The sequence below is a fragment of the Schistocerca piceifrons genome, chromosome 3 (assembly GCF_021461385.2).
Source record: "Schistocerca piceifrons isolate TAMUIC-IGC-003096 chromosome 3, iqSchPice1.1, whole genome shotgun sequence".
Lineage (NCBI taxonomy): Eukaryota > Metazoa > Arthropoda > Insecta > Orthoptera > Acrididae > Schistocerca > Schistocerca piceifrons.
The window spans coordinates 881,132,240-881,159,744 of record NC_060140.1 but is presented as its reverse complement, the minus strand read 5'-3'; the positions used below and the strand labels follow the sequence as shown (position 1 = coordinate 881,159,744).

The 27,505-nt window shown below is 41.4% G+C and overlaps 1 protein-coding gene across 2 annotated transcripts in view; it reads left to right on the top strand.

Moving 5' to 3' along the window:
- The window catches only part of LOC124788227 (phospholipase D1), a 180,664-nt gene that overhangs the window by 30,800 nt on the left and 122,359 nt on the right, over positions 1-27,505 (top strand). The window contains exons 5-6 of one of the 2 annotated variants that reach the window (XM_047255408.1): positions 11,563-11,714; positions 17,326-17,523. In XM_047255408.1, the coding sequence (XP_047111364.1) occupies positions 11,563-11,714; positions 17,326-17,523 (350 nt within the window). The remainder of the gene's footprint in view (positions 1-11,562; positions 11,715-17,325; positions 17,524-27,505) is intronic. The other variant, XM_047255409.1, reaches the window with a different exon arrangement.

Genomic DNA, 27,505 nt, shown 5'->3' with positions numbered 1-27,505 from the left:
TCAGTTATGGAAAACATGTTTTGTACAAGTAGACTGAGTGTGATCTACATTTTTACTACCAAAGATAAAAGAATATAACTGTCTATGTTACTTCTTAATAATTTAAATATATCATATGCAGATTAATGTATGGGTTTTGTTATACTGGCGCATTGTACTCGGCATAATTAAATTTGCCAGAGTACAGATATTGCGCCATCTCCATCACCAAGTCCATTCATTTGCCAGTAAACTGCTACATATGAAGAAGTCAGACTTTGTTTGACTAATTTTAAACCTGTTGCATCTGTTTCCCATCCTTCTTTTCGATCTGGGCTTTGGACTGGCACTGGCGAAGTTAAAAATAGATTTATATTTTTTTTATTTACATTTTTACCTCTTTTTTTAGTAATTCATTCAGAAGCGTCAACAAATTTTCTCAGATTTAGTTACCAATGATTAGTAATGATTCTTTGCATGATAAGTCTCAAAGCAGGGTGCAACACATAATGAAACATTGCAGGTTTTGCATTGGTATCTAGTTTCCCAGCACACTTTGTTTCATGTAAACCATGCATCTGTGCATTAGCGTACTTTTCTGCAAATGTTCACTCATGATAACAGCTGGAAAATGTCTCCCTGTAAATCACAGAGGATTCTAGTCATTGTAGCACCCTCCCCTACCAGCTTTACTCTGTTCTGTAGCATATTTTTCTACAATCTCCCTTACGAGAGAAAGGTGAAACTCTGCGAGTGCCATTTTTTGCCCTGTTACCGACTGGTGGGGAGCATGAGCATTTAGAATGCACAAATCCAGAATGCGACAAAAAATCTCTGGACCAGCAATTACTTAATTTTAACTTCTTAACGTGTGCCATTAGAAGGCAAACAGCAACAAAACAATACATTTCCTCAAATCCAGTGTCGTTCCCCTTTGACAGCTGAGAATTCACAGATTCTGTAGTATTTTCTCTGGTGTAAACGTAAAAACGATTTGTTTCATCTGCAATAAATTGCAACAGTTCGTGAGATGTAATTATCACAAAAAATGAAAGAATGCTTGGGTCAGTGTCTAATTGACATTTGTATCCTGAACTCGAGTCATCGAAGTAATGGTTGAACGGCTGGAAATCTGTTTCTTTCCAGTTAAATGTGTCACTTAAGCGCGCTCTTTTCTGAACCATTTCACTGTCACTTTCTGATTCCTCAGATTCAGAGGAACTGCTGACTGTAATTATTGCTCTCTCCTCTGATGTAAAGGGCTGAGAACTACAGCTTCGAGATTCTGTTGAAGACTCATCACTGTTAGCAATGTCAGATAATTCACACTCACTGTCGCTCTTAGTGAGCATATCCAGGATTTCTTTATCTGTGCAACCACAGCGACGTGACATTTCTCATATAGAAAACAAGAAAACTGGCGAAAATATAGAAAACTAAGTCGAATTCTGCAAAGAGCGAACACAGCAACAAAGATATATGCACTCTCGAACTACACAGTCAGACCGCTGAACAGTTACTAGAAGAGCAGGGCAGAAAGACAGCTCTGCATGTGTACATGTCTGTAGTGCTCAGGTAGCTGTGACTCAGCGCGCCTAAACTTGTCCCTAGCGGTGGGAAGGCTGGTGGCGCGGGATGCGTAAACACGTCCTTAGCACTGTATGGAAGATCCAAGGCCGCGTATATAGACAACAGGCACGCCAGGGGAATGACGAGGCATGATGAGTTAACATGTCCGCAGCAGTCAAAGGATTAAGTATCACTAAACTACTGGCTGTAATTTAAACTACATGTGTAATACAGGACATTATTTGAATTGTTCTAATATAGGAACTGTGTGTTCATGCTTAATATAACTTTCATAATGGATGCAAACAATTTTTTGCTATTTTTAACATAAACATAATAATTTGAAATTATTTTTGTGTGTTGTATACTCTGTACTGAAGACTATTTCAGAGAGCTACACCACAATCCTTGCAACAGTATAATGTCATTTTTGTTTTAGTAGTTTTCCTGCAGAATATTACACTGGTCTTTGTTGGTTTATTCTTCTTTTCTGCAAGTGAAGTCCTCTCAGTTCAGCACTTTACTGTGAGCTGTATATGAATACACATTCTTGAAATTTAATTTTGTTGATAGCTTCTGGAAGAATCTCTTTAGCAGTATAAAAAAGGCAGTGCCATGTGTAACAACCCCTTCCCAATTAAGAAGCTATGATTGTGACAGATTATAATTCTGTAGTTTAGTTAATTATCTGCTTGACAATTATTTCACAACCACATTGTTTAGCAATCATGTCACTGAAAAATGATTTTAATGCTTTGACCATAAGTCCACCTCCATCGAGTGGTGTATCGAAAAGTGCATAAGACATAAGGCTTCTTCCACTTCAATCTATTTCACTTCATGTATATTTAGAAAACAGACTTGTCATCTGTAGCTGTTTCTTCTTAAATTTTTTCTGAGGTTTTTTGCTCAGACTCTCTCTCTCACAGTCTTAGTACAAGCTGTCACATGTACTAACATTTAACGGAAGTGTTAATTAAAGTTAGTAATAGTATGCACCTACATAAAACTTTGTGATGTTACGGATGTATAGCTTCACCTTTGTTAGCGTTGTTCAGACTGATTAAATAACAGTTGTTTGCTTGTGACTTGAATCATCCTTGTGAAGATACTTACAGTATATAAACAAAGATATTCCTCATATTATTTGATGAAATAATATCACCGACATTGAATATAAAGCAGAGCAATACATTTTTATGAGACAGACTGTAGTTGGTATGTAGCCCTCTTGTTACCACCCGTACAATCGGTTGCAGCACTAGAGTCCAGTCTTGAGCTGCTGGCTTGAACGATTAAGTCGCTGTGGTCAAAAAAGCTGCATAACCTGTTCATTTTCATGTTGGAGCTTTCAAATCTGTGATATCACTGCTTGTGAGGACACTTCAGCCCCATTTGCTTTGAGAGAAGTGTCTGAAATACACTTTCTGATCAAAAGTATCCAGACACCTATTAGTGGACTTTAATAAGGGATGTGTCCTCTCTTCATCTTGTGATAGTTTGAACTCTGCTGGCGACATTTCTGATGAGGTGTCTGAATGTTTTTCAAGGTATAGCAGCCCATTCACCAAGATCAAAAATCAGATAAGGTAGTGATGTTGGACTCTGGGGTCTGAAGTGGAGTTGGCATTCTAACTCTTCCCAAAGGTATTCCATTGTGTTCAGGTTGGGGCTCTGTGCACCCCAGTCCATTTTGGGAATTTTATTGTCGACAAACTGTTGCCTCGCAGGTGCTGCTTTATACTGCACTGTCATACTAATACAAACTGTCGTAGTCTCCAAACTCTTCCTCTGCTATATGCATTACAGCATTTTCTTAAGTACAATAAGAGGACCACAGACTAAAAATGAACAGCAGCCTCATAGTGTAACACCACCTCCTCTGTGCTTCACTATTGGCAATGCACACGATGCCGGGTAATGTTGTCCGGGCAACCGTAAACCCTTCCATCAGTTCACCACAGGGTATGACATGATTCACCACTCCCAAATCACTTTGTTTCCAGTTATCCAGTGTCCAGTGATGTCACTTTTTGCACCACCTCAACCACGATTTTGCACTGACTGTAGAAATGTGTGGCTTATGAGGAGCTGCTTGACTGTTGTACCTAATCCTTTTTAACTTCCTATGCACAATCACTGCATTACCTAGACTGCTGGTAGCACTTATCAACCAAAGGTGATTCCTTTTGTCAATTTCGTGTGATTTTCTACAGCTGCCCTACCCAATGTTTGATGGTCCCTGTCCATCAGATCGTGAGGTCTGTCTGGTCTTGGCCTAGCTGTGGGTGTTCCTTTTTGTTTTCTCTTCAGAACCTCATCACCAGCTTAACTTTCAGCTTTATAAGGTTGACATATCTCTATTGGATTTGTTACTCAGATGACATCCAATTACTATTCCACATTAAACGTAACTGAGCTCTCCTGACTGACCCATTCTGCTGTTACTGCTTCTCTCCTGACGACACGATACTCCCAGTCTTCTTTTATACTGATGGGTTTGCCTCTCACAGTATCTATTGGTCGATTCAGCATCCCATTGACATGTGTGGTTACTTTCGATTAGACAGTGTATTGTAGTGCTTCATTGAGCACCACAAGGAGACAAAGCTTTCTTAGTTGTCGTTGTCCCCTACTGTCAACAAATAAACCAAAGTCTCCTACCTGCTTTACTCATGACTGCATCTTTGTAATTGTTCCATTTCATGTATTTACCAGTGGTCACACAGGAATTTGTTTGAGTTTACCAATCCCAACTGTAATTCTTTAGTACTGTAGCCTTAGGATACTACATCATTTCATTTTGTGACGCGCACAATTTTATAAATCTGAACATTTAAAGGAAGTTACCAATCTGTGTGACAATTTGAAATCTTATCAGGATCTGACTAAATATTTGTGCCGCTTCCATCATATACTTAATAGTAGATACATGCATTATCTGTGAAAAGTCTGAGGTTACTAGTTATATTGTCCGCAGGTTCATTAATATACAGCAGAACAGTGAGGCACCCAACACACTTCCTGGTGTACACATGAAATAACTTCTATGTCTGTCGATGAGTCTCTCTCTTAGACAAATTGCTGTGTGCTCCCTACCAAAAAAATCCTCAATCCAGTCACAAATTACACTTGATAGTCTATACAGTTGTATTTTTAGCAATAAGTGAAGATGTGGCATCAAGTCAAATGCTTTTTAGGTATCAATAAATACTGCATCTATCTGACTGCCTTGATCAGTGGTTTTCAGCATGTCATGTGGGAAGAGTGTGAGTTAGGTTTCATATGACTGACAATTTCAAAATCTGTGCAGGTTGGCATGGGGGTGTTTTCAGACAGTGGGCCGTAGAAAAAAATTTCTGATCATGATGGGTGGTCTGTCTAAGCTTTCAAAATAATCTTTCAGTGGCTTATATTGCGAGAAAGAGGTGAAGCTATAATGTTTTTAGTGAAATAATAGCTGTTTGTATTTTGTTTCTGTGAGTACCTCTGTGCAAACTGCATAAACTGAGAAAATGTTTATTATTTTCAATACCACAGGTGCTGTTGATAAGAAGTGTGTCATATCTATGATGCAGTGTTATGAGCTATATAGGCAGAACATACTACACCAACACTGTAATATTTGGATTTACTTCTATTTTCAGCTTATACAAGACGTTGTGTGTCCCAGCTGTACCCCCTCCAGTGAAGACTGTGTTGCAGTTGTCACCAGAAAAATCATACATACTTTCATAGAGCATGTTTCCACAGTTACTATAGAATAATCTCAGTAATTTTATCAGATGTCTAATTTTCAGTACTTTTGGTTTCAAGGAGCTTTGATGTGATGCCATTCTTTCGGTGGAGTGCTGAATGATGGTGTGGAATAATGTAGTGCTTCCATAATTACTAGCATCCTTAGATACTTATGAATGGCTCACCTTTTAGGTTCTTAACATGTTCTTCACAGTAGCTGTAGCTATGGGGTGCCATTGCATCCTATCTCCTTTGTAGTATTTGACTCTGGAAATATTAATCAATTCAAGATTTAGAGCTATACAAAGACTTGAATGACATGTGGTGAAAAACTGTGTGGTAAACCAGTATACCTTTCGCTGCACAAATCAGATTTTCATCTGAGCCAGTTGTAGCCTTTTCACAGAATGTTGTGATGTTTGAACCACTAACCTTGGTTTTTGAATTATCTTTATGCCTCTTCTGCTTAAGTGGTAATTTCTGTCGGAACCATCCTTATTTGCAAACAAATTGTGCAGTCTACTTCCCAGTCATGATTTCTTGCTTTTTACACTGGATATTTGTTTTGCAAACCACTATTAAATATGCATTTGAGAGTCCAGGGTGGAATAACAGCATTCTTATGAAAAAGATAGATAGCTACTCACAACGTAGGCAAGACACTGAGTCACAGGCAGCAAAACAAAAAGACTGTTGTACATTTAAGCTGTCTGCAGTCCAGCCACATTGTATGGTCATGTGTGAGCGAGTTGTATTTATGTGAATATGTGTGTGTTTTCTGCTCTGGGGGAAGGTCTTTTAGCCCCAAGCTTAAATGTATAAAAGTCTTTTCATTGTGTCTGTCTGCAACATCTCACCTGGATGGTTAGTAGCGGTTTATTCTTTCCGTAATATCATTGTTAAATATGCATTTATGTTTTGGCATTTTGCATCTACAAATAAGAAATAGTCTGTTGTGACTGGAATTTTAGGGCATTTAACAGCATGTTTACTAGCACACGTACAATTAAAAGAAATAGGCAACAGATATAAATAAAAATAAACAGTAAATGGTACAAAATTACATAAGTTATTGTGCTGCAGTATCAAGATATTGTGTCTGTGGCACAGACATGTGGAGTGAAACATTGAGTTGAGTTAAACCATTGAGTTGCCTCTATGCAACTGTCTGGCAGGTAGGGCAGCGGCACGGTGCATGTGTTCGTAGATTGTTGGCAGCTTCTCATTGTTGTCACTAAAGTCGTACAGAAAATATGTGCATAAGAGAAGGTCTCATTTTTTTAATTCAAAATCTGTTTACTTCAGATCAACAGAATTTCTCCAGGCACAGAAAAAGGTCTGGGTGTATGTTAGTCAGTTGCATAACACCTCCCTCCCCCCCCCCCCCCCCCCTCCTCCCAGGACACCCTAAAAACTAGGACAAATGCAAGGAAAGCTGGACTCATCACAGCTCTCAGCTCTGATCATGGGAGAAGCAGGCCCTTGATCTCTTCTCCAACAACAGAATTTCTTGTGGTTTTTAACAGTGCCTAGCCTACAGATAACTCCAACATTCCAAAAGCATGTCTCCTCAATCATTTTCTTGTGGCTCATATTCCACAATGAGTCTCCTTTCACTTTCCTTCTTTAGTCTACAGCTTTTATTGCATTGTTAGATTTTCAGCTCCACTTTCCACTAAATTTTAATACACCAAAGGCAGACTTCATTCGTATTCTTTCTTAAGTACGTTGACTTGTTGTTATTCAAGTGTGATCAAATTAATGTTGCATGTTCCTAGTTGTTCGGTCATTCCAAAGATGTTGATTTTAGTTTGCTTGGATGCTTTGATTGGGCAAGTCCAGCATTGTTAACCCATTACCTTGTGATACCAATGCAGCAACCCTTGTTTCATGGACTGGAGCATTATACTCTGCTACAGAAAATGTTAGATTAGAAACTGTTGCTAAATTGTGGTTAATATACTAATTGCTAACATATTTCTACAAAACTGGTGTTCATTTTGCCATCAACCAAGGCTAATGAGCGGAGCACAAACTAGGAAATGGGTAGACCTGCACATGTCCTGTAGGATGCCACATCCTCCACTGTGACTCATCAGTCCATACAACCTCTTGCGTTACTCCACACACTGTTGACATTTTCTATGTTTGTACTTGGCAAACACATCATCGTATGTGTAGTATAGTGTACATTGTAATTTTCCTCCCTTCCTGTTCCAGCCACAAATAAAATGTAACAAAGAAGGCAGTCAGTAAGTTTTAAGCAAGGTTTGTTCGTGTTGCTAATGTTTCTGAAGATCTGGGGCTGAAGTACTTTAAGAATAAATTGAATAAATCCTTTCACATCCACTGTCAAGACTGTTTAGTTATTTATCCAAATGATCAGTTTTGAGACACTCAATCTTACTATCGGGTGATAGCTGTTCAGCAGTGATAATGAAATTGAATGTCTCATAACTGATTGTGTGAATATATAAACAAAAAGATACTAATAGTGGCTGCAGAAGCAGTTCTTCAATGTATTCCTCCATACAAGCTCAAATTCCCCAGTTCTGTCATAACTGAAGGAAGTATTACGTTGCTGGACTCTTCTTGGAATGCGCATTAGGTTTTAATAGCGAGCCTCTTCATAATTAACATCATTTTGGTTGCAGCATTTGCCGCTAGATTTAAATGACCATTTCCATTATGCTCTCACCTGTTGTCGTTGTTCACGATGTGTGTATGAAATTGTGCAGTGGTTCTTGTGATTGGTGGCTTCTACCAGCAGCAACCACAAGAAAACAGACTCTTATTGCCTCTCTACATATATTTCTGACCCCTAAATCTGTGCTACAATGGAATATTTATCTAAGGGGCAGTCAAAAAGTTCTTGTTCAAAGGCCACACAGTCAGAATCGGTATGTTGATCAGACAAAATCATCCCATCAAGGCACAAAGTTGATGATATCCATTTGGTAAAACACTGTCTCCTGCTGCATGGAAAAGTACGTATCTTCCTGTTGCATATCCTCATCCACAGGAATCATCGACCTTTCAGGGCACTTTTAAAGGTACTGAAGACGTTATAATTGCATAGGAAGAGATCAGGACTAGAGGACAAGTGCTCAAGTGTCTCCCACTTGAGTTGACGTAACTTCCGTGTTCAGGCATCTTCAGTATGGGGTGTGCATTATCCTGAAGGAGCAGCAGCACCACTTGGTGCCCCTTCTCACAAAGATGGTTTCTGACACGCATACTGTCTTATTCATATTCTCCATTCTCTGATGGACATCTACCGGTATTACTCCTTTGGCAGCCAACAAAGGAATAGCAGCACAGTGGTGATGTTGGAAAGATTTAGTAGGAATGTCACCATAGTTTCTGCATTTGCCACATGCACGTCAGAAAGACTCGAATGCTACCCTAATCCGGTGCCTATATGTCTGTGTTTATATACTTACATCGGAGTCATGCTAAGTTGCACATATGTTGTGGCAATGCAAGCTTTTTGATTATCCCTTATATAATGCTGTAAGAGCATTTTACAATTTATTCAAACAGGAAGCTATTGAGTTTGGTGGGCCCTATAAGTTAACTCTATTAGGATTAAGAAGCCAATGTTTTGTTTTAGTGCTTCCCTGGCATTTGTATTTCACAGTAACTGTGTACCTGGGTGCTTGTGTCTCCTGAGGAACCTCTCTGAGAGAATGCCTGACATTGCGAATCACACCTCACACACACTCACTCAGTTGTCTCCATTGATGCGCTGTAACAGACAAACATGTTTATGGTGTTGTATATCCTCAGTTGTATAGTCTAATGTTGTATGCAGTGTGTTCAGTGGCTGTCTGGGGACTGTAGTCTCTTTAGTACAGTATTTACTCGAATCTAAGCCGCACCTGAAAAATGAGACTCAAAATCAAAGGAAAAAAAAATTTCCCGAATCTAAGCCACACCTGAAATTTGAGACTTGAAATTCAAGGGAAGAGAAAAGTCTTCGGCCGCACCTCCAAATCGAAACAATGTTGGTCCATTGTAATATGAGAGACAACTTAGGTCGAATGAATGTCGATACAGCTACAGCAGTTTTTCGAGTCGTAAGCTTAACAGTTAAGCTTTACCAGGTAGCCATTGCTATACGTCAGACGCTCCATCCGTATTTATACGGGTACCCTTCCTTTTTCACGTGCTTCATCTGGTTTCAATAGATTGCTTGTTTTTCTATGATCTGATTAGTGCCGTTCTCTTTGTTATAGGTGTTTACGTCACTCTAAGCTGAAAATGCATTACTGTACTGTGTCATAAATTGTTTGTCGCATTCTGATAATAAGTGCTTATGGCCTGTCGCTGCTCGCGGCATGGCTTGCTTTTGTGTGCACTGCCGCTGCTTACAATAAAAAAAAAACGACAGGAATCGTCTCATTAGCGAAACAATGGCAAGAGACTGCTATTTGTTGTTACTTACACTGCTGCTTTCTTTGATAATGATCAAGAAGAACCAAATAATAGACTGCATATGATAGAAGATGTTCTGAACAAGAGTTTAGCGAAAATTTTTCTCCGTTTGAAAATCTTTGCAGACGCCTCTTTAGTACATTACATTCTGCATAGAAATTAGAGTCATCTTAGATTTAAAAATCTAGTCAATTGCCATGCTTCATTTCTGACTGTATCACTATTAGCCATAAGAATAATACGAATATAAACATGACATGATATGTATATTCTTCCGCGTTTGCTGTTGTCTCACTCTAATTTCGTAGTTTATTAGGCAGACAGGATTTAAAGGAGATAGCAGCAAACACGAAAGAATACATGGCAAAATGTTTATATTCGTATTATTCTTATGGTGAAGAGAATACTGCATGTGATTCACAATTCATAAAAGTTCCTGTCAGCAACCATCTCTTCTCACAGGTAGGAAAAAATTCAGAACGTAGGAGTTGGCCCTATTGGCAAATATCCCAAACAGTCTTGCCAGTCGGATTTTTGTAGTACATTGAAATGCTGCTACATTCGAAGATGAACAATACGAAATTTGTTTTTACTTTGTTGGATAATGTACAAAAATGCAGTGGTCGAAACTCGGGGCGGAGAAAAAAGCTCGTCTTCCACCTTTTTTTTAATTTATTTACTGACGCAGAGGTTTTGGTGCCGGTATTTATCTTTGTGCCTGCAAAGCATGCCTGTGTAGCGCTACATATATTCGATGGCAGAAGCTAGTTGTGGCAGCACCTTCCAACATTTTTCAGAACTTCCGCTTACTTTGCACTTGATTCTAAGCCGTAGGCGGTTTTTTGGATTACAAAAACAGGAAAAAAAGTGCGGCTTGGATTCAAGTAAATACGGTATACATTATTATCTTGTTTGGTAATAAATTTTTTCTCTTATTTTGGTACTTTGTATTTGAGAGACAAATTTCTAATTTGAGTATTGGCCTTTAGCATTGATTCATTTTCACGGTTGAATAAATCAGCTGAAGATTGTTTCTTTACTATACCAGACATATTAAGTCATTCACAGCTTAAAATTTTATATTCAAAATCATTCCAATACCTATGACATCATTTGCTGGTGACATAATCACACTAGAGTCACTTAGTGAAAAGTCTTCCTCTTCTTTCCATTTGGCTTTCTCATTCTTCAGGCTTTTTATGTCCCTGTTACATACCAACTCTCAGAATTCTACACAGGGGCTGTTGCAAATGCAAAAAAAGTATGGAATATGAGAGGGGTGATGAATCAACTATAAGCTTCCTATGCCATGACTGTGAGGTACATCCACATGCAGATTCTGTTTTGGTCTGTCTTGCTTATTTGTGTACGAAGTCATCATTAAATTATGAGAACAGCATTTCTTGTGGATACAGTTGTCACATAGTCTGCAGTTCCCAAAGCTTTCTGTGCCCCGAATCTTTCTGTAGTCCAAGAACAAGAAAACCTGACAGTATCCCTTCCATAATTATGGTTACTAGACCATAAGCATATTGATATGAACTCCACAGATGGTACATTCAAAATAATCACTGTCAAGACATGCAAATGCTGGCTTATTTGTGTGATACCTGTGGCTCATAAACTGCTACAATGCATTGCCATGAGTGGAGGAATTGCAGTGCCACACCACTGCCACTGAAGTTTCCTGTGTACTACCTCTGGTATGTGCAGCAATTTAAGCCAAAGACTGGCAAGCATTCTATACTGTTTCTGCCAGGACCATGTATGATTTTTCTGTATATTAAAAATACTAATTGCTGCATTTTCCATTACATGTTTCAATCACTTATATTTTAGGCGTATTTCCTAGAAGTGAGTCACCTCTCATTTGTTAGGGAATTGGGCTTAAAGGGCAAGGAAGGAATGGTGCTGAAGAGAACGGGGAGCACCCAGCTTGCCCGTGCAGGCTGTGACTGCTTCGGTGTGTGCAGATGCGCGGTGTGTGTTCGGTAAGTAACCTTACTTGCCCTGTTTGCTGCCTCAATGTCATTGTTATCCTTTTCATTTCCAGTGACTTAACTGAGACAGTGAGAGCTACAAAACCTCAGATAAATTGACAGAATGTGGGATATTACTTCGCTACCAGACACACATGTAAAGTGTACCTGATGCAGAGTGATCTGTAGCTTATTGTGAATCTCTTCTTCCAAACACTATATGTTAGCCATTTATTTAAGTATGTTGCTTCACTTTGTTAATTATTTGATGATGATCTGCACAACTACCACTTCATATGGGAATGTGCAGACAATTTAACTGTTCCAGGCTTGCTCCATTCCTTTCCTGTTTCTAGCACTCTTACCTACACTTCTTTCACTTATAACCTTTAGCTAAACCTTATTTATAATGCTCTATTTCCTTACTAAATTACTGTAATATAAAGATAATCTTACTTCTGCTTCATGGGATCATATCCTCCGGGTGAGGTTTTGTGATCCATTATGTACACCACTGTCCTCTAATCTTTTAATGTATGTCTCTCCTTGACTTGAAGTTCTTATTTGGTGAAATCTACAAATACTTTGTTTTCAATTATTTTGTTACTGATTTTCTGTTGAGTTTAGAATCTGCTTGAAATCTGGTAGTTGTTTTTGAAACCAGCTTTATTTGATGAATTTTCCTTGTGATGCCCTTTATGCCACTCTATGGTTCATTGAAGAGGGTGTAAAATACTTCTGGCAGGAGTGTTATGCCTCTGTTTGTCATTCTAGTCCATTCTCCTGTGTTTACACAAAGAATTCCCAGCCATTGTACATTGTAAACCCTCTTAGTGTACCATAATTTATGTAACTGTTGAAAAACACTCTGCCACATTAGAAATACCAGCTTGAAATATTTGCCATGAATCTGTGTCGCCCAGTTGTTCTTCGGCGATAAAAATGTTCTATGGTTTTATTTTTGTGTAGTGGCATAGAATCTGGCCCTTATGCCTCATTTTACTGCTTCATTAAGTTCTTTTTGTGTTCATTGCAGTTTAGAAACTTGTTAAATAACAACTAAGTCTTACAGTTATCATTATTATTCCGTTTATTTTTCTAATTCATCTTTAAATCTCTGTGTCAGTACTCCATATTCAGAAAGCTTGGTTTTAAAGGTCTGATAGGAACTTCTTATGTTGTTCTTTTTGAGACAAGTGTCCATTTGTGCCAGCCATTCCTTGCCATATGCACTCTTTGTGAGCTTAAAATAGCATCTTAGCACCTTCCTTTCCAGTGTAATGAAAGGTGTCACGGATGACCCTCTTATATTATGAATTATTGGTAGATAGCCTTGCAACACTGTTTCAGACCAATCAGTTTTATTATAGCACCATATGTGTCTTCACTTTTAGACTGATGTCAAAATGCCTCTGAATATTTGCTACATTGTTTGTCAATTATAGTGAGCATTGCTTGCTGTTTTTCTGTTTTCTCCAGTTAAATTCTTGATTCTACTGAGTAGTCCCCCTAGCCTCCTCAAGCTATTGCATAACTTCTTGCCTTCCTGTGCTGCAGTTTTACTCTTTGGCTATATCTTTTCTCAAGACATATTCTCTAGGACAGATTACCTGCTGACAATCTAGCTTGTTTGTAGCAGGTAGATTATAGTTCTTCCACTTTGTTCCATTATTTTATATTTTGATGAAGTTATGTTTGGTCACCACGCCTGGGTGTGGTCTGCATCTTACCAAAATTTTTTATAGAAGTGTCGGCCATGCAAGGAAGCTTGCCCAGTCTTTACCATGGTAACCAGTCGATGCAAGGGGGAATGCAAGGCGGACTCAGGCTACCTGTTGGGGGATAGCTCCTTGACGACGCTGGGATTGCACTATTGATGCCGGCCTGTCACCTTACACATGCCATGGAGTAGGTGCCTGTCTGTCTGAGAACACTAGGACTCCGGGCACTGGCCATCAAGGCAGGGTAGCCTTTAACCCGGCAAGAACACTTGTTTAGAACAGGCGGCACCATCACAAGTATCGGATGTCGCAAAAAGACCTAATTATGAAAAGAATAGTTGCTGCTCACCATATGGTGGTGATCCCAAGGCCAAACTTCAGAGTCTGGTTTTGGCAGCCAAAGATTGTGATCATGTGTGTGCGAGTTGTGTCTGCACGTGTGTGTGTGTGTGTGTGTGTGTGTGTGTGTGTGTGTGTGTGTGTGTGTGTGTGTGTACTTCAGAGTCTGGTTTTGGCAGCCAAAGATTGTGATCATGTGTGTGCGAGTTGTGTCTGCACGTGTGTGTGTGTGTGTGTGTGTGTGTGTGTGTGTCTTCTGATGAAGGATTGTTTGGCCGAAATCTTTGTTTGACAGTCTTTTTGTTGTGTTTATCTGAAGCTCAGCATCTGTGCTATATGGTGAGTAGTAACTATCCTTTTCACAATATTGTCATTATTCCATTCTGGATTTTCCATTCTTTGATGAAAAGGCCTAAGTTAGCAGCCACTAGCCAAAAGGCTCTGGCAGTCTCTTCAGACAAACTACAATTCAGTGCAGATTGCTATAACCTTAGAAACTTTCCCTCCTTGGCCACACTGTGAGAGGAAAGCAAAGTCTAGCAACTTGCAGACATTCGCTCTCCTCAGTTCCTGGTTTGCATTTGAACGTATGGGGGGGGGGGGGGGGGAGGCTTCTTTACTAAAAACAATGTTTTTTGTGGAGAATATTGTAAATGTGTTTGGCGAACTCTCTTCCTGTAGTAAATTACGAAGTGGTTCCACCTTAAGATGAAAAATTCGTACCCAGTCCAGGGTGTTACTCTCTTGGAAACAAATTGGTGCTGCAGCTTTCACCATAACACCCCATAAGAATGTAAGCATAGTGCAAGTTAAATTTTTTCCAATGACATGTCACTGCAGATGGATGAACTACTACATGAACATTTGGAGAAGCTAGGGATACACTTCATGCATCACGTATGTTGAGCCCCACCAGACAACAGGATTGACACTGGAGCATTTATCCTGACTTTTGAGAGGGATCCAATTTCAGGAAATGTCAAAATAATGATTTGCCAGTGTGATGTGAAACGGTACTTCCCACTCCCAATTCAGTGCTTTAAATGCCAGCATTTCAGGCATGTGTCTTCCCAGAGTACATATGACTCAATTTTTGGAGTACATATGACTCAATTTTTGGAGTACATATGACTCAATTTTTGGAGTACATATGACTCAATTTTTGGAGTACATATGACTCAATTTTTGGAGTACATATGACTCAATTTTTGGAGTACATATGACTCAATTTTTGGAGTACATATGACTCAATTTTTGGAGTACATATGACTCAATTTTTGGAGTACATATGACTCAATTTTTGGAGTACATATGACTCAATTTTTGGAGTACATATGACTCAATTTTTGGAGTACATATGACTCAATTTTTGGAGTACATATGACTCAATTTTTGGAGTACATATGACTCAATTTTTGGAGTACATATGACTCAATTTTTGGAGTACATATGACTCAATTTTTGGAGTACATATGACTCAATTTTTGGAGTACATATGACTCAATTTTTGGAGTACATATGACTCAATTTTTGGAGTACATATGACTCAATTTTTGGAGTACATATGACTCAATTTTTGGAGTACATATGACTCAATTTTTGGAGTACATATGACTCAGTTTGGGTGTGAATCGTGCTACTGTACTCCATATTCACTGGCCCTGATCTTGCTCCGACTGGGCTATGCTTGTCGGATTTAAGGCTCAGTAGCACCTTCGACTTTGAAATTATTGGACCCAGTCCAATATCAAGGAGTAAGACTAGCCACTGTTGCCTTCCGGACTAATTCCATAGTTCCCGTCTTTGAAGCAGGGATCATACCTCTTCAGTTATGATGGTACCATCTCTGGAGTTCAGTTATGCAACCACCATCCAACAATTTGCTCATCATCCATCTTATCAGATTGGTTTTGCATACAGGTGGCATTCACCCTCTGAAACACACTAGCATGTAGAATTGCCATTTGGAAGGTGCCCAGATGCCCTCTGCCAGACTCTCTTCATAACCCCATCAGAATGCACTTTATATTTTTCCCAATACTCCCACACCCTGGATAGTATTCAGGCTGCATACTAGGATCAGTCAGTTTCAGGAACCTGAAGTTTGTCTCCCCCATGACCATTCACCATCTGTTTCTCTCAGTTCTTTAGGAGCATGAGGGTGCTACCTTCATTTACAATGATGACTGTAGAACCACATATAGGATGGGATATACTTTTACATTTCACACTGGTCAGAAATAACATTTGCTCCAGGAATATACAGTGTTTTTACAGCTGAGCACTACTGTTTATTAAATAGATCTTCCTCGACCATTTTTTTTAATTTTTAGTAATTCAGTGATCAATCTCCAGGCTGTTGATGATGTTACTCTGATCACTCTGAGAAATCTACTATTCACCATCATCTTCTCTCTGACCTAAGTTGTACTGGCTGCTCAGTTGTCTCTGGGTCACAATTCATGTAGACATTTCAGGGAATAGACTGGCCAACCATTGGCTATAGAACCAATTACTTGCCCAACATTTGCTTCGTCGGTCCCAGCTGCAAATTTGTGAGTGCAAACAAGATGTCTCCTATTTTTGGAGATTGAACACCACCTGGTGGGTCACTGCCTCTTCTGAAAAACGCTGTGCTGTCAAAGAAGACTACTGCTGTAGGATGCTGCTCCTGCCATTGCTCCCAGGGAGATTCCACCTTACTGTGTCACCTCTGCACTGGTCATACCAGATTAACCCAGAGTTTTATCTTATATAATGAGCCACCCCCATGTGATTGCGGAGCCTTACAGCCAGTAGCTCACATCCTGGTAGAATGTCCCCTCCTTGTGGCTCTCCGTGCTAAGTATGGTCTTCCAGATTTGTTGCCTCCAATATTGGAGACATGCAAATAGTTTAATTTAGTTCTTCATTTTCTATGAGAAACTTCTTTTTGTTCTCAGATATAATATTTGAAACTACTTTTAGGGCAGGGCGGTCGAAGGTTGGCTGCCTCCCACTGCGTGCAGAGTCCAGTGGGCCTTCAACTTTACCTCCTCTGCCAGCTGCCTTGATCGTCCCTGTTTACTCTTCTGTCACACCTTAAAGTTTTAGGGATAATACTCTGTTGAAGGAAAGACCTTGAGGATTCCTTAACCTTGATACCAGCTGACAACAAAAGAACAGTTAAACAGATTTTTAATGTTTTCTGAAAGGTAGTGGTCTGTTCCCATCTATACCTCTTTTGTTATAATGGTTCAGGGGTGGGATGGCTGTGGATGGGGGCACTCTCCATTGTATGGTAAGCCCCAGAGGACACACACCTGGCTCTACCTGCCTGTTTATTTGTCTCACCTTATTTTATTGCAACTGATCCAATTGCTGTTCATTATGTTTTGGCCTTCTCACTTTTACTATTATGAATCTTCTGTCTGGAAGACCTTGTTTCTTCCATAAGTGTCTTAGCCTTTAATTAGGTTGGTGGGGTCAAGGAACCTTGTCATAGAACTGTAATCGTATTGTCTGAAAACTGTAATCCTTCAGTCATTATTATTATTATTATTATTATTATATTATTATTACAGATGTTCCTTCTTCTGTGGTGACATTTGTGCATCATGGAGGCAACGCTGGCTGTTCGTGAAAGACACCTACCTAGGCTACATAAGGCCTAAAGATGGCCGTGTGAAATGTGTGATGCTTTTTGACTCTGGCTTTGAAGTTTCATCTGGTATTTACGCTACGGGACTCAACCATGGAATGCATATATTCAACTTGTCAAGGTTAATATTGACTATGTAATAAAAATTTGCTTAGTTTGTAGATCTACCTACTCAATTACTTGAATGTAATGTATATTTCAGGATGGAGCATAACACTTAAAGAATGGGTGATTAGATTAGATGTACTTTTTGTTCCATAGAGTCAATGTGAGGAGTTCCTCAGGGATGTAGAACTTGTCATAAAATAAGAATACATAATATATATTTACAAAAGAGGTAAGCTAATGTCCCTTCCACAGATCCCAAGTGAAACTGTATTCATGGATGTGGAATAAGTAAAAAATGTTAAACATGTTTTCCTTTAAAAAGTAATAGCAAACATGCCACGAAGCACTTAAAGGTACAATAAACTGAGGTGCATATGGTAGTTCTTACACTATTGTAGTCCCACAGAGAAAATAAGTTTCCATTACTTGTTTACATTGATCGCTTTACTGCACTGAAGATGTACAAAAGTCATATTTTACATAAAACATTATTTTATATTATTAATAATATACACATCAGTCATTCCAGCTAAGAAGTTCATTCCGTGAGAAGAGATATGTATTATTTATGAGACGTTTCACGTAGGAATTTAATACTATATCTACCGGACTATAAGATGAGGTATTTCCACAAATTTGACAGTCAGGAATTATGAAGTCATCTTCCTTTCACAGGTCAGACTATTGTTGCTGATGTCAACATTTCTACATTGTGTAATAGCTTAATATAGGGATTGTCTCATATTTACACATCAAGCTTTGGCAATTGATGTCATACACAAATTTAATTTGAAGAATTCGGAAGGGTGGGATGGAGAACAGTGGCACCAGCTTGGTTGAGTATTAGGATGAAAATGAGAAAGGAAGTTTAGAATGGGCAACATATATTGTCAGGCTGCGAACCATTGTAATGTATCAGTGTACCATGGATTTTGATAAACTATCATGCTTAAACTTTTAACTTCCCTCCCCATGAAATCTGAAGTTAAATTATTATGATTGAATAATATCTAGTTACTTCAATGGCAACTTTCAGGCAAGAGAAGTCACTTTCCAAATATTTTTACACAGTTATCTCCCACACTTCCAGGTAGAAAATTTGTTACTATTTTTAATCCTCAAGTTACAGTTCATGATCATACTCTGGCTGATGCTCATTGTCAATATCAGCACCTGAAATAAAATCTCTGGGTCTCTGCAGAAGTCTGGCGATTGTCGACTCTGAAAATTCTTAAAATAATCAGAGGCACAATTGTACACCAGTGGGAAACCGTCTTGGGTGCTATGATGTACTCACTCTGCAGTGTGGAAATCAGTGTCCAAGTTGTGTATCAATTTTGATAAAGGCCAGAATTTAATCTCTTAAAATAGAGCATAGACGACTGTGGTGCAGGCTCTACTGATTTCCCAGGATACAAAGTTCCCTACGAGTTATGGCACACCAAATAATGTTCCAAGCCACAGACAAGGGAGAAGTTAAAATAACCAATCATGAAATAATATTTTCCATAAATTATCTTCCTAGCTACATTTCAGGATATACCATCCTCTTGTATGAGATGAAATGTTATCATAGTTTATTACATTACATTCAGTATTCAGAATGGCAGCTTACGACAATGTCACTAATTACAATTCCACTATGATTCTACTCTCTGCAATTATCAGTTGGAAGTAAGTCCGTTGTACACATAATGTTTCACATTATGTACACAGAGTCTTTATATTATGAGTCAAAGGTAATCTCTCTCTCTCTCTCTCTCTCTCTCTCTCTCTCTCTCTCTCTCTCTCGCAGTCGTAAGGAGTCTTTGAGCCATATAAATCACTTGCTCAGTTATTGACGAAGTAGAGAGGATATAAAATGTAGACTGGCAATGGGAAGGAAAGCGTTTCTGAAGAAAAGAAATTTATTAACATAGAGTATAGATTTAAGTGTCAGGAAGTCCTTTCTGAAAGTATTTGTATGGAGTGTAGCCATGTATGAAAGTGAAAGTGAAACATGGACGATAAATAGTTTAGACAAGAAGAGAATAGAACCTTTCGAAATGTGGTGCTACAGAAGAACGCTGAAGATTAGATGGGTAGATCAAGTAACTAATGAGGAGGTACTGAATAGAATTGGGGAGAAGAGGAATTTGTGGCACAACTTTACTAGAAGAAGGGACTGGTTGGTAGGGCACATTCTGAAGCATCAAGGGATCACCAATTTAATATTGGAGGGAAGTGTGGAAGGTAAAAATTACAGAGGGAGGCCAAGGGATGAATACAGTAAGCAGATTCAGAAGGATGTAGGTTGCAGTAGTTGCTCAAGGGTGAAGAACCTTGCAAAGGATAGGGTAGCATGGAGAGCTGCATCAAACCAGCCTCTGGACTGAAAATGATAACAACAACAGTCATTTTCTCATGGTTAATCTCTTCACATGATATTTCTTAATATCTTGATGGGGATACCGTCCTCTGATTCATAAACTTTCTGGATACACCAATAAATACACAACAGGGTTTGGAATCTTCACAAGTATGAATGGTCCAGTTTATAATAATTGCCACTACCTATTCTTATTGGAAAGTAACGAGGATCACAGATGTGCTCACACCAATAGCTTTTTGCCATTCGTAAATGTCTGCATCTACACTCCTGGAAATTGAAATAAGAACACCGTGAATTCATTGTCCCAGGAAGGGGAAACTTTATTGACACATTCCTGGGGTCAGATACATCACATGATCACACTGACAGAACCACAGGCACATAGATACAGGCAACAGAGCATGCACAATGTCGGCACTAGTACAGTGTATATCCACCTTTCGCAGCAATGCAGGCTGCTATTCTCCCATGGAGACGATCGTAGAGATGCTGGATGTAGTCCTGTGGAACGGCTTGCCATGCCATTTCCACCTGGCGCCTCAGTTGGACCAGCGTGCGTGCTGAATGTGCAGACCGCGTGAGACGACGCTTCATCCAGTCCCAAACATGCTCAATGGGGGACAGATCCGGAGATCTTGCTGGCCAGGGTAGTTGACTTACACCTTCTAGAGCACGTTGGGTGGCACGGGATACATGCGGACGTGCATTGTCCTGTTGGAATAGCAAGTTCCCTTGCCGGTCTAGGAATGGTAGAACGATGGGTTCGATGACGGTTTGGATGTACCGTGCACTATTCAGTGTCCCCTCGACGATCACCAGTGGTGTACGGCCAGTGTAGGAGATCGCTCCCCACACCATGATGCCGGGTGTTGGCCCTGTGTGCCTCGGTCGTATGCAGTCCTGATTGTGGCGCTCACCTGCACGGCGCCAAACACGCATACGACCATCATTGGCACCAAGGCAGAAGCGACTCTCATCGCTGAAGACGACACGTCTCCATTCGTCCCTCCATTCACGCCTGTCGCGACACCACTGGAGGCGGGCTGCACGATGTTGGGGCGTGAGCGGAAGACGGCCTAACGATGTGCGGGACCGTAGCCCAGCTTCATGGAGACGGTTGCGAATGGTCCTCGCCGATACCCCAGGAGCAACAGTGTCCCTAATTTGCTGGGAAGTGGCGGTGCGGTCCCCTACGGCACTGCGTAGGATCCTACGGTCTTGGCGTGCATCTGTGCGTCGCTGCGGTCCGGTCCCAGGTCGACGGGCACGTGCACTTTCCGCCGACCACTGGCGACAACATCGATGTACTGTGGAGACCTCACGCCCCACGTGTTGAGCAATTCGGCGGTACGTCCACCCGGCCTCCCGCATGCCCACTACACGCCCTCGCTCAAAGTCCGTCAACTGCACATACGGCTCACGTCCACACTGTCGCGGCATGCTACCAGTGTTAAAGACTGTGATGGAGCTCCGTATGCCACGGCAAACTGGCTGACACTGACGGCGGCGGTGCACAAATGCTGCGCAGCTAGCGCCATTCGACGGCCAACACTGCGGTTCCTGGTGTGTCCGCTGTGCCGTGCGTGTGATCATTGCTTGTACAGCCCTCTCGCAGTGTCCGGAGCAAGTATGGTGGGTCTGACACACCGGTGTCAATGTGTTCTTTTTTCCATTTCCAGGAGTGTATTTAAATTTGCTGTGATAATCACTTTTCTGGTCCTGTCCTTCTCAGTGAAATTAACTAGAACTTGTCTAATTTTCTCTTCCCAAGGTGTGTCAGCATCTTCTGCTTTTGAAATTTTATCTGCCCATTTGTTTCTTTCCTGTCTTCTAAACATCTGTTCAGCAGGTGTGAATTCAGTTGAGAAATAAAGCAAGTTGTTCATATTTTCCTCTTCTACAGCTTTCTTAAGACACCAGGGAACTGAATAGAAGCTATGACTGTAGGTCCTAGCAGCAAGATGACACACACATCTTTTGACTGTGTTTTTCTTCAAAACCAACTGAATTAGATAATAAAAGGCTCAATAATGGATGCTGCTGTTCATCAGTGAGGTGCATAGGTTCCTTTAGTTTCTCACTTACTTGATCTGAAAATGTAGATACTTTTGTTGTTTTCCGGGAAAACGTTGTTCAGCATTTATTATTTGTAATTATCAAGCTTATACAGCCGCACCACAGTACTGCTCACATATTTCTTCCTTCTGTATTACGTCAACCTCCACTAAAGCACTGTCGATCCAAAATTTTGCTTTCCCCGCTGAGAAGTTGATGCTTCCTTCCCACTCTCAAATACTACTAATGCCCAGGGTACAATCCATGATCAATTTTGCAACAATTAAGAACACACATGTAATTGCTGTATTTCCCAAATTCAGTTTCAATTGTGTCTGTTTCCTGACACTTGAGAATCTTGTGCTTATGGCTCCTACAATTCTACAGTTCTCCACTGGCAAAACTAGTAGTTCTGCTTTTCATGGTAGCTTCTAGATCAAAGTGCTTAATATTGCATGAGTCGTGACTGGAATTCCTTCAATTGTATCAAGAATTTCTGACACTGGGGGAAGGATAAACATGGTCACACTGATAAATATCCTCACACAATTCCTCTGATAATTGCTGTCCATCATTATACTGTGGCGTCTGCAGTTCTGGTCACAGCCCTATTTGAATCCCTGACCACATCTCTGGAGCTCGAGGTGGTAGTGATTTGTTTGTTGGATGTGCTTCACTGCCACTATTTGTGTTGTCTGTCACTTCCGTAATTATTGGTGTCTGCATGTGCCAATCTCCTGGCATAGAATGCGGCTGTTGCTGTTGTTGTGTCGTGGAAGGGTATTGTTCCAAAACTGGCGAATTGACGGTTGCTGGCTATTAGGTTGGAGTGGATTTACATCCGATCGCCTTTATTAAATTTGTTCCCGGCCAGTCGGAAGCCACAACCGTTTCCATTGTTGTTCTTCCAACTATTGTTTGGATTACCATTTCGTACATTGCTTGAATTTGCTTTATCCATTTGATTGGTTCTTTGTGCATTACTACCATTTCCACAGCCATTTGGTGAGTGATAGACACCAGTGTTCGCATTATTATTTGATCCTAACATGGACTTCAGGTCTTCTTGAATCGCATTGATTGAATCTAACACAGATAAAAATTCCTCCAAATTTCTGTCTGACAGATTAACTAGCCGATTTCTGACACTGACTTCTAGCTTTTAATATTCTCAATATATGATGTTGTGGTAACAGATCGTCCCAGTAGCAACATTTATTAAGATATTTTTTGAAGTACTTTCTTAACATCCCTTGCTTTAATGAGAATTGTTCAGGGCAAAATACTGCATGGCACAGCCTCGTTGAATTCGACACGATGAGTATTTTGCTAGCTTCTTGTAGACTATACGGGGGACTATAGTATGGTGAATATATGTTTGGATTTCCATAACTGGATGCACTGCCCGAAGTTTATGGTTATGTATCTTGATATACCTTGCCACGACTGTTCACTGCCCCTCGAAACTCTTCTAGATTTCCTTTGGTCATCTTAATAGATTCCTCGACTTGCAACTTCCATTTCACAAAATCGGAACCTAACTGAGTCTTAACCTCTTCTAATCTTTTCTTGAAGAAATTCTCTTCTGGCAATTCATGGTATAAAGATGAGACAGCAGACTTTACACCATCTGTCCACCCCAGGGAGCTCACTGCTCTTTGGTGAGTACATACTTGGTGACCAGAGGGTCCCAGCCCTCGCAGCAGCGCTTCTCTTTCATTGCTGCTTGTTTCCTCTTCTTCTGTCCTTTTCCCCTCTCTTGGGGAGATGTCTCATGCCTCCTGGGCTCTTGAAACTCATTTGCATTGGTTTACTTGTAGGACTCCTCTCTCTTGTACTGTTCTTTCCCTATACTGTTCTTTCCCTATACTGTTCTTTCCCTATACTGTTCTTTCGCTATACTGTTCTTTCTCTATACTGTTCTTTCCGTATACTGTTCTTTCTCTATATTGCTCTTTCCCTACCCTGCTCTTTTCCAGTATTGCTCTTTCACTGCACTGCTCTTTTCCGGTATTGCTCTTTCACTGCACTGCTCTTTTCCTGTATCGCTCTTTCCCTGCACTGCTCTTTCCCTGTACTGCCCTTTCCTGACCTGCTCTTTCCTCGTTTTGCTCTTTCCCTGTTTCCTCTTTCCCTGTTCACTCTTTCCTTGTTCTGATCTCTTTTTCCTCCACTGTGGCGTTTGAGGTCATTCTTTATTTCCTCCTTTCCTTCTTATCTTTCCTCCCCCTCCCTGTGTGTGCCTGACGGCTATCCACGCATTAGCCGCGTAGCAGGAGACTGGGTAACAGGTAATTCCCAGCCCCGGGTTGGCATGTAGGACCTGCACGTACCCCCTGGTACAGGCCAGGCCCAGGTAGGGGTGATTGCCTGAGCTGTTACCTTCCTCCTGTGCCAGTTGGTCCCTCCGTCTGTCGTTCGAGGGGTGTGACCTAAGGTGAGGACAATCACCTAAGGCAGGGGGCTCCCCTTTGGAGGGCCACTGCTGGAAGGAGCACGCCATCGGAGACACTGGCAATCATGGGGGACTTCTTCCCAATGACTGACTTTCTTTTTCTTTCTCCGAGTGTTTCCCATAAACAAAAGTGGAATGAGGCTCCTGCCTCAGTGTCTCTTCCTGTTGCACCTTGATATCTAGTAGTCTCATGTTTAGACGAAAACATGACTTTTGCTACTGGTAACCCCTTTGTTATACAGAAAGGCGTGGATGGCATCACCAGCCCTGTGAAGTCATGCTCTCGTCTCTGCAGTGGTACTGTGCTTTTGGAAATTGATAGTGCTCTCCAGGCCCAGAAACTACTTAAGGCCCAAATCCTTCATGAATATCCTGTACAAGTCGAGGCTCACAGGACACTTAACTCATCCCGTGCTGTTATCTGCACCTGGCTGTTGGATGGTTTGACGGAGGACGAAATATCTATCTATCTATCTATCAGATCAGGACGTTACTGCTGTTCAAGTTATGAAAAAGGAAGCTGCCGATTTGGTGCCCACTTGCACATTGTTCCTGACTTTTGATCGGTTAACACTTTCTACCAAGATAAAGGCAGGCTATGAAGTCATCTCTGTACGCCCTTATATTCCCAATCCGTTGCGGTGTTATAAATGCCACTAGTTCAGTCATACCAGCATGTCATGTAAAAACATAGCCAAATGTGTCACTTGTAACAGGGATGCACACGAAGGCACCTGTCCACCTCCTTCTCTCCCCGCTGCGTTAATTGTCATGGAGACCTTGCTGCTGCTTCTCATTCCTGTCCCATCTATCAAGACGAGCGGGCTGTTCAGGAGATAAGGGTGAAGGAGAAGGTACCTTTTCCCGTTGCCCAGAAACTGTTGGTGAGTCGTAAACCGACTGTCCCTTCGTCTGGAAGCTACAGCACTGTGTTAGCCTCCCCCCATCCCACGAAAAACAAGGCTACACAAACTTGTGACTTACAGTTCAGTTTGAGGGTGGCAAAGTCGCCTCGCCTTCAAGCTGACACTCCGTCTCCTGTTTCCCAGGCTGTAGATTCTGCTACCTGTTCTTCGCCCTCACCGGCGAAGATGGTTGCAACGCAGCCAGCGAACCCTCAATTCAAAAAGGAATATCCCCAGGAAGATTTCTTGCGTACCTTGAGTTTGCAACCGTCTGGCTCTTCTGCCAATCGCCAAAAGCCAAAACAATCATCCAAAGACAAACAGTCTTCCCCCTCTCCGATCCGTCGGCGCTCTTCGACTCGTCGGTCCTTTTCAACTGACCGGCACCGGGGAATATGGTGTGACTCCAGTCACCACACTAATCGACCATTGATCAAGCGTTCCATCACCTTACAAATGCTGCTGGTAAGGGAAATTGGATGATAGCTGGAAGGAAGAGATTTATCTTTACCAGGCTTAGGTATGGGAACAACAATAGCTTCATGCCAAAGCGTGGGAAATACACTGACAGCCCAAATATGGTTGTAGGTATCGAGGAAAACGCTTCCCGCAGGAGGAAGATTCTGCAGCATGAGGACGTGGATTTTATCGGGCCCAGGAGCAGAAGACCTGGATGAGGAGAGAGCACGCTCGAGCTCCCTGCTAGTATAAAAATATTGTAGCATTCTCCATTGATTCCACTGAGTTGATGGATGAAGATTCTCCACCTGTGGATTCCAGTGGCCATCCTCCTTCAACGGCTTGCCCTAAGCGACTCTCGAGATGAGTATTTCTTCTTCATTCTCCGGTGTTCCTAAATTTTATGGCACTTTTACAATGGAATATTCGTGGCCTTCGGTCCTCCTTCGATCACAATGTCCACTTGTAGTCTGTCTCCAAGAAACCAAGCTACGTCATCAAGACCATTTTGCTCTTTCCCATTTTACTTCACTGCAGATGGACCATCCTCTTACGGCAGGGATTCCTGCTCATGGTGGGGTCATGCTGCTTCTACAAGATGATTGTCATCGTTCTATCGCCTTGCACACCCACCTGCAAGCAGTTGCTGCCCGTGTTTTCCTTCCTGAATTTACCTTTTCCCTCTGCACCATTTATATCCTTTCGTCTTCTGCTGTCACTAGGGCGGACCTGATGCAGCTTGTTGGTCAGCTTCCTCCACCCTTTCTGCTCCTCGGTGACACCAATGCCCATCATCCTCTTTGGGGCTCGCCTGTCACCTGCTCAAGAGGTTCTGTTTTGGTGGATCTACTTAATCATCTTAATCTCATGTGCCTTAACACTGGCGAACCCATGTTTCTCTCTGATTCCATGCACACTTATTCCCACGTAGACCTCTCGATCTGCTCTGCCCAGCTCACTGGATGTCTCGAGTGGTGTGCTCTTTCCGATACTTACTTGAGTGACCACTTCGCTTGTGTGACTTGCCTGTACGATGATACCGTGCCACAGTGGCCCTCTCATTGGAAATTCTCTCTTGCTGACTGGAGGCTTTATTCCTCTTTGGCAGTCTTTGATGACCGGCCATTTCCCAGCTGTGATGATCAGGTCAAGCACCTCGTGGACGTTATTCTCTCGGCTGCCGAATCCTCTATCCCTTCTGCTACTACTTCTTCCACTCGTGTCCCGGTCCCTTGGTGGACTGTGGATTGTGGCAATGCGATTCGTGCCTGACGACGTGCGCTTCGTGTCTTTCACAGTCATCCTACGCTAACAAACTGCATGCGCTACAAGCGACTACGTGCGCAGTGCCATTGCACTATTAAGGAATGCAAGAAAGCAATCTGGGTTTCCTTCACCAGTTCGTTCAACAGATTTACTCTGTCCTCTCTCGTTTGGGGTGGCCTGCGTCAGCTTTCCGGGACTACCGCCCACTCCCAAATTCCTTGTCTGACTATGGCGGGAAATGTCATAGTCGACCCTGTCAATGTTTCAAACGCTTTGGGTCAGTATTTTGCGGAGGTTTCAAGCTCCGCCCACTACCATCCTGCCTTGCTTCCTTGGAAACAGGCAGAGGAGGCTCGTACAATTTCTTTTCTCTCTTTGAATTGAGAATGCTAAAATACTCTTTTTACCATCAGAGAGCTCGAGCGTGCTCTCTCCTCATCCAGGTCTTCTGCTCCTGGGCCTGATACAGTCCACATCGTCGTGC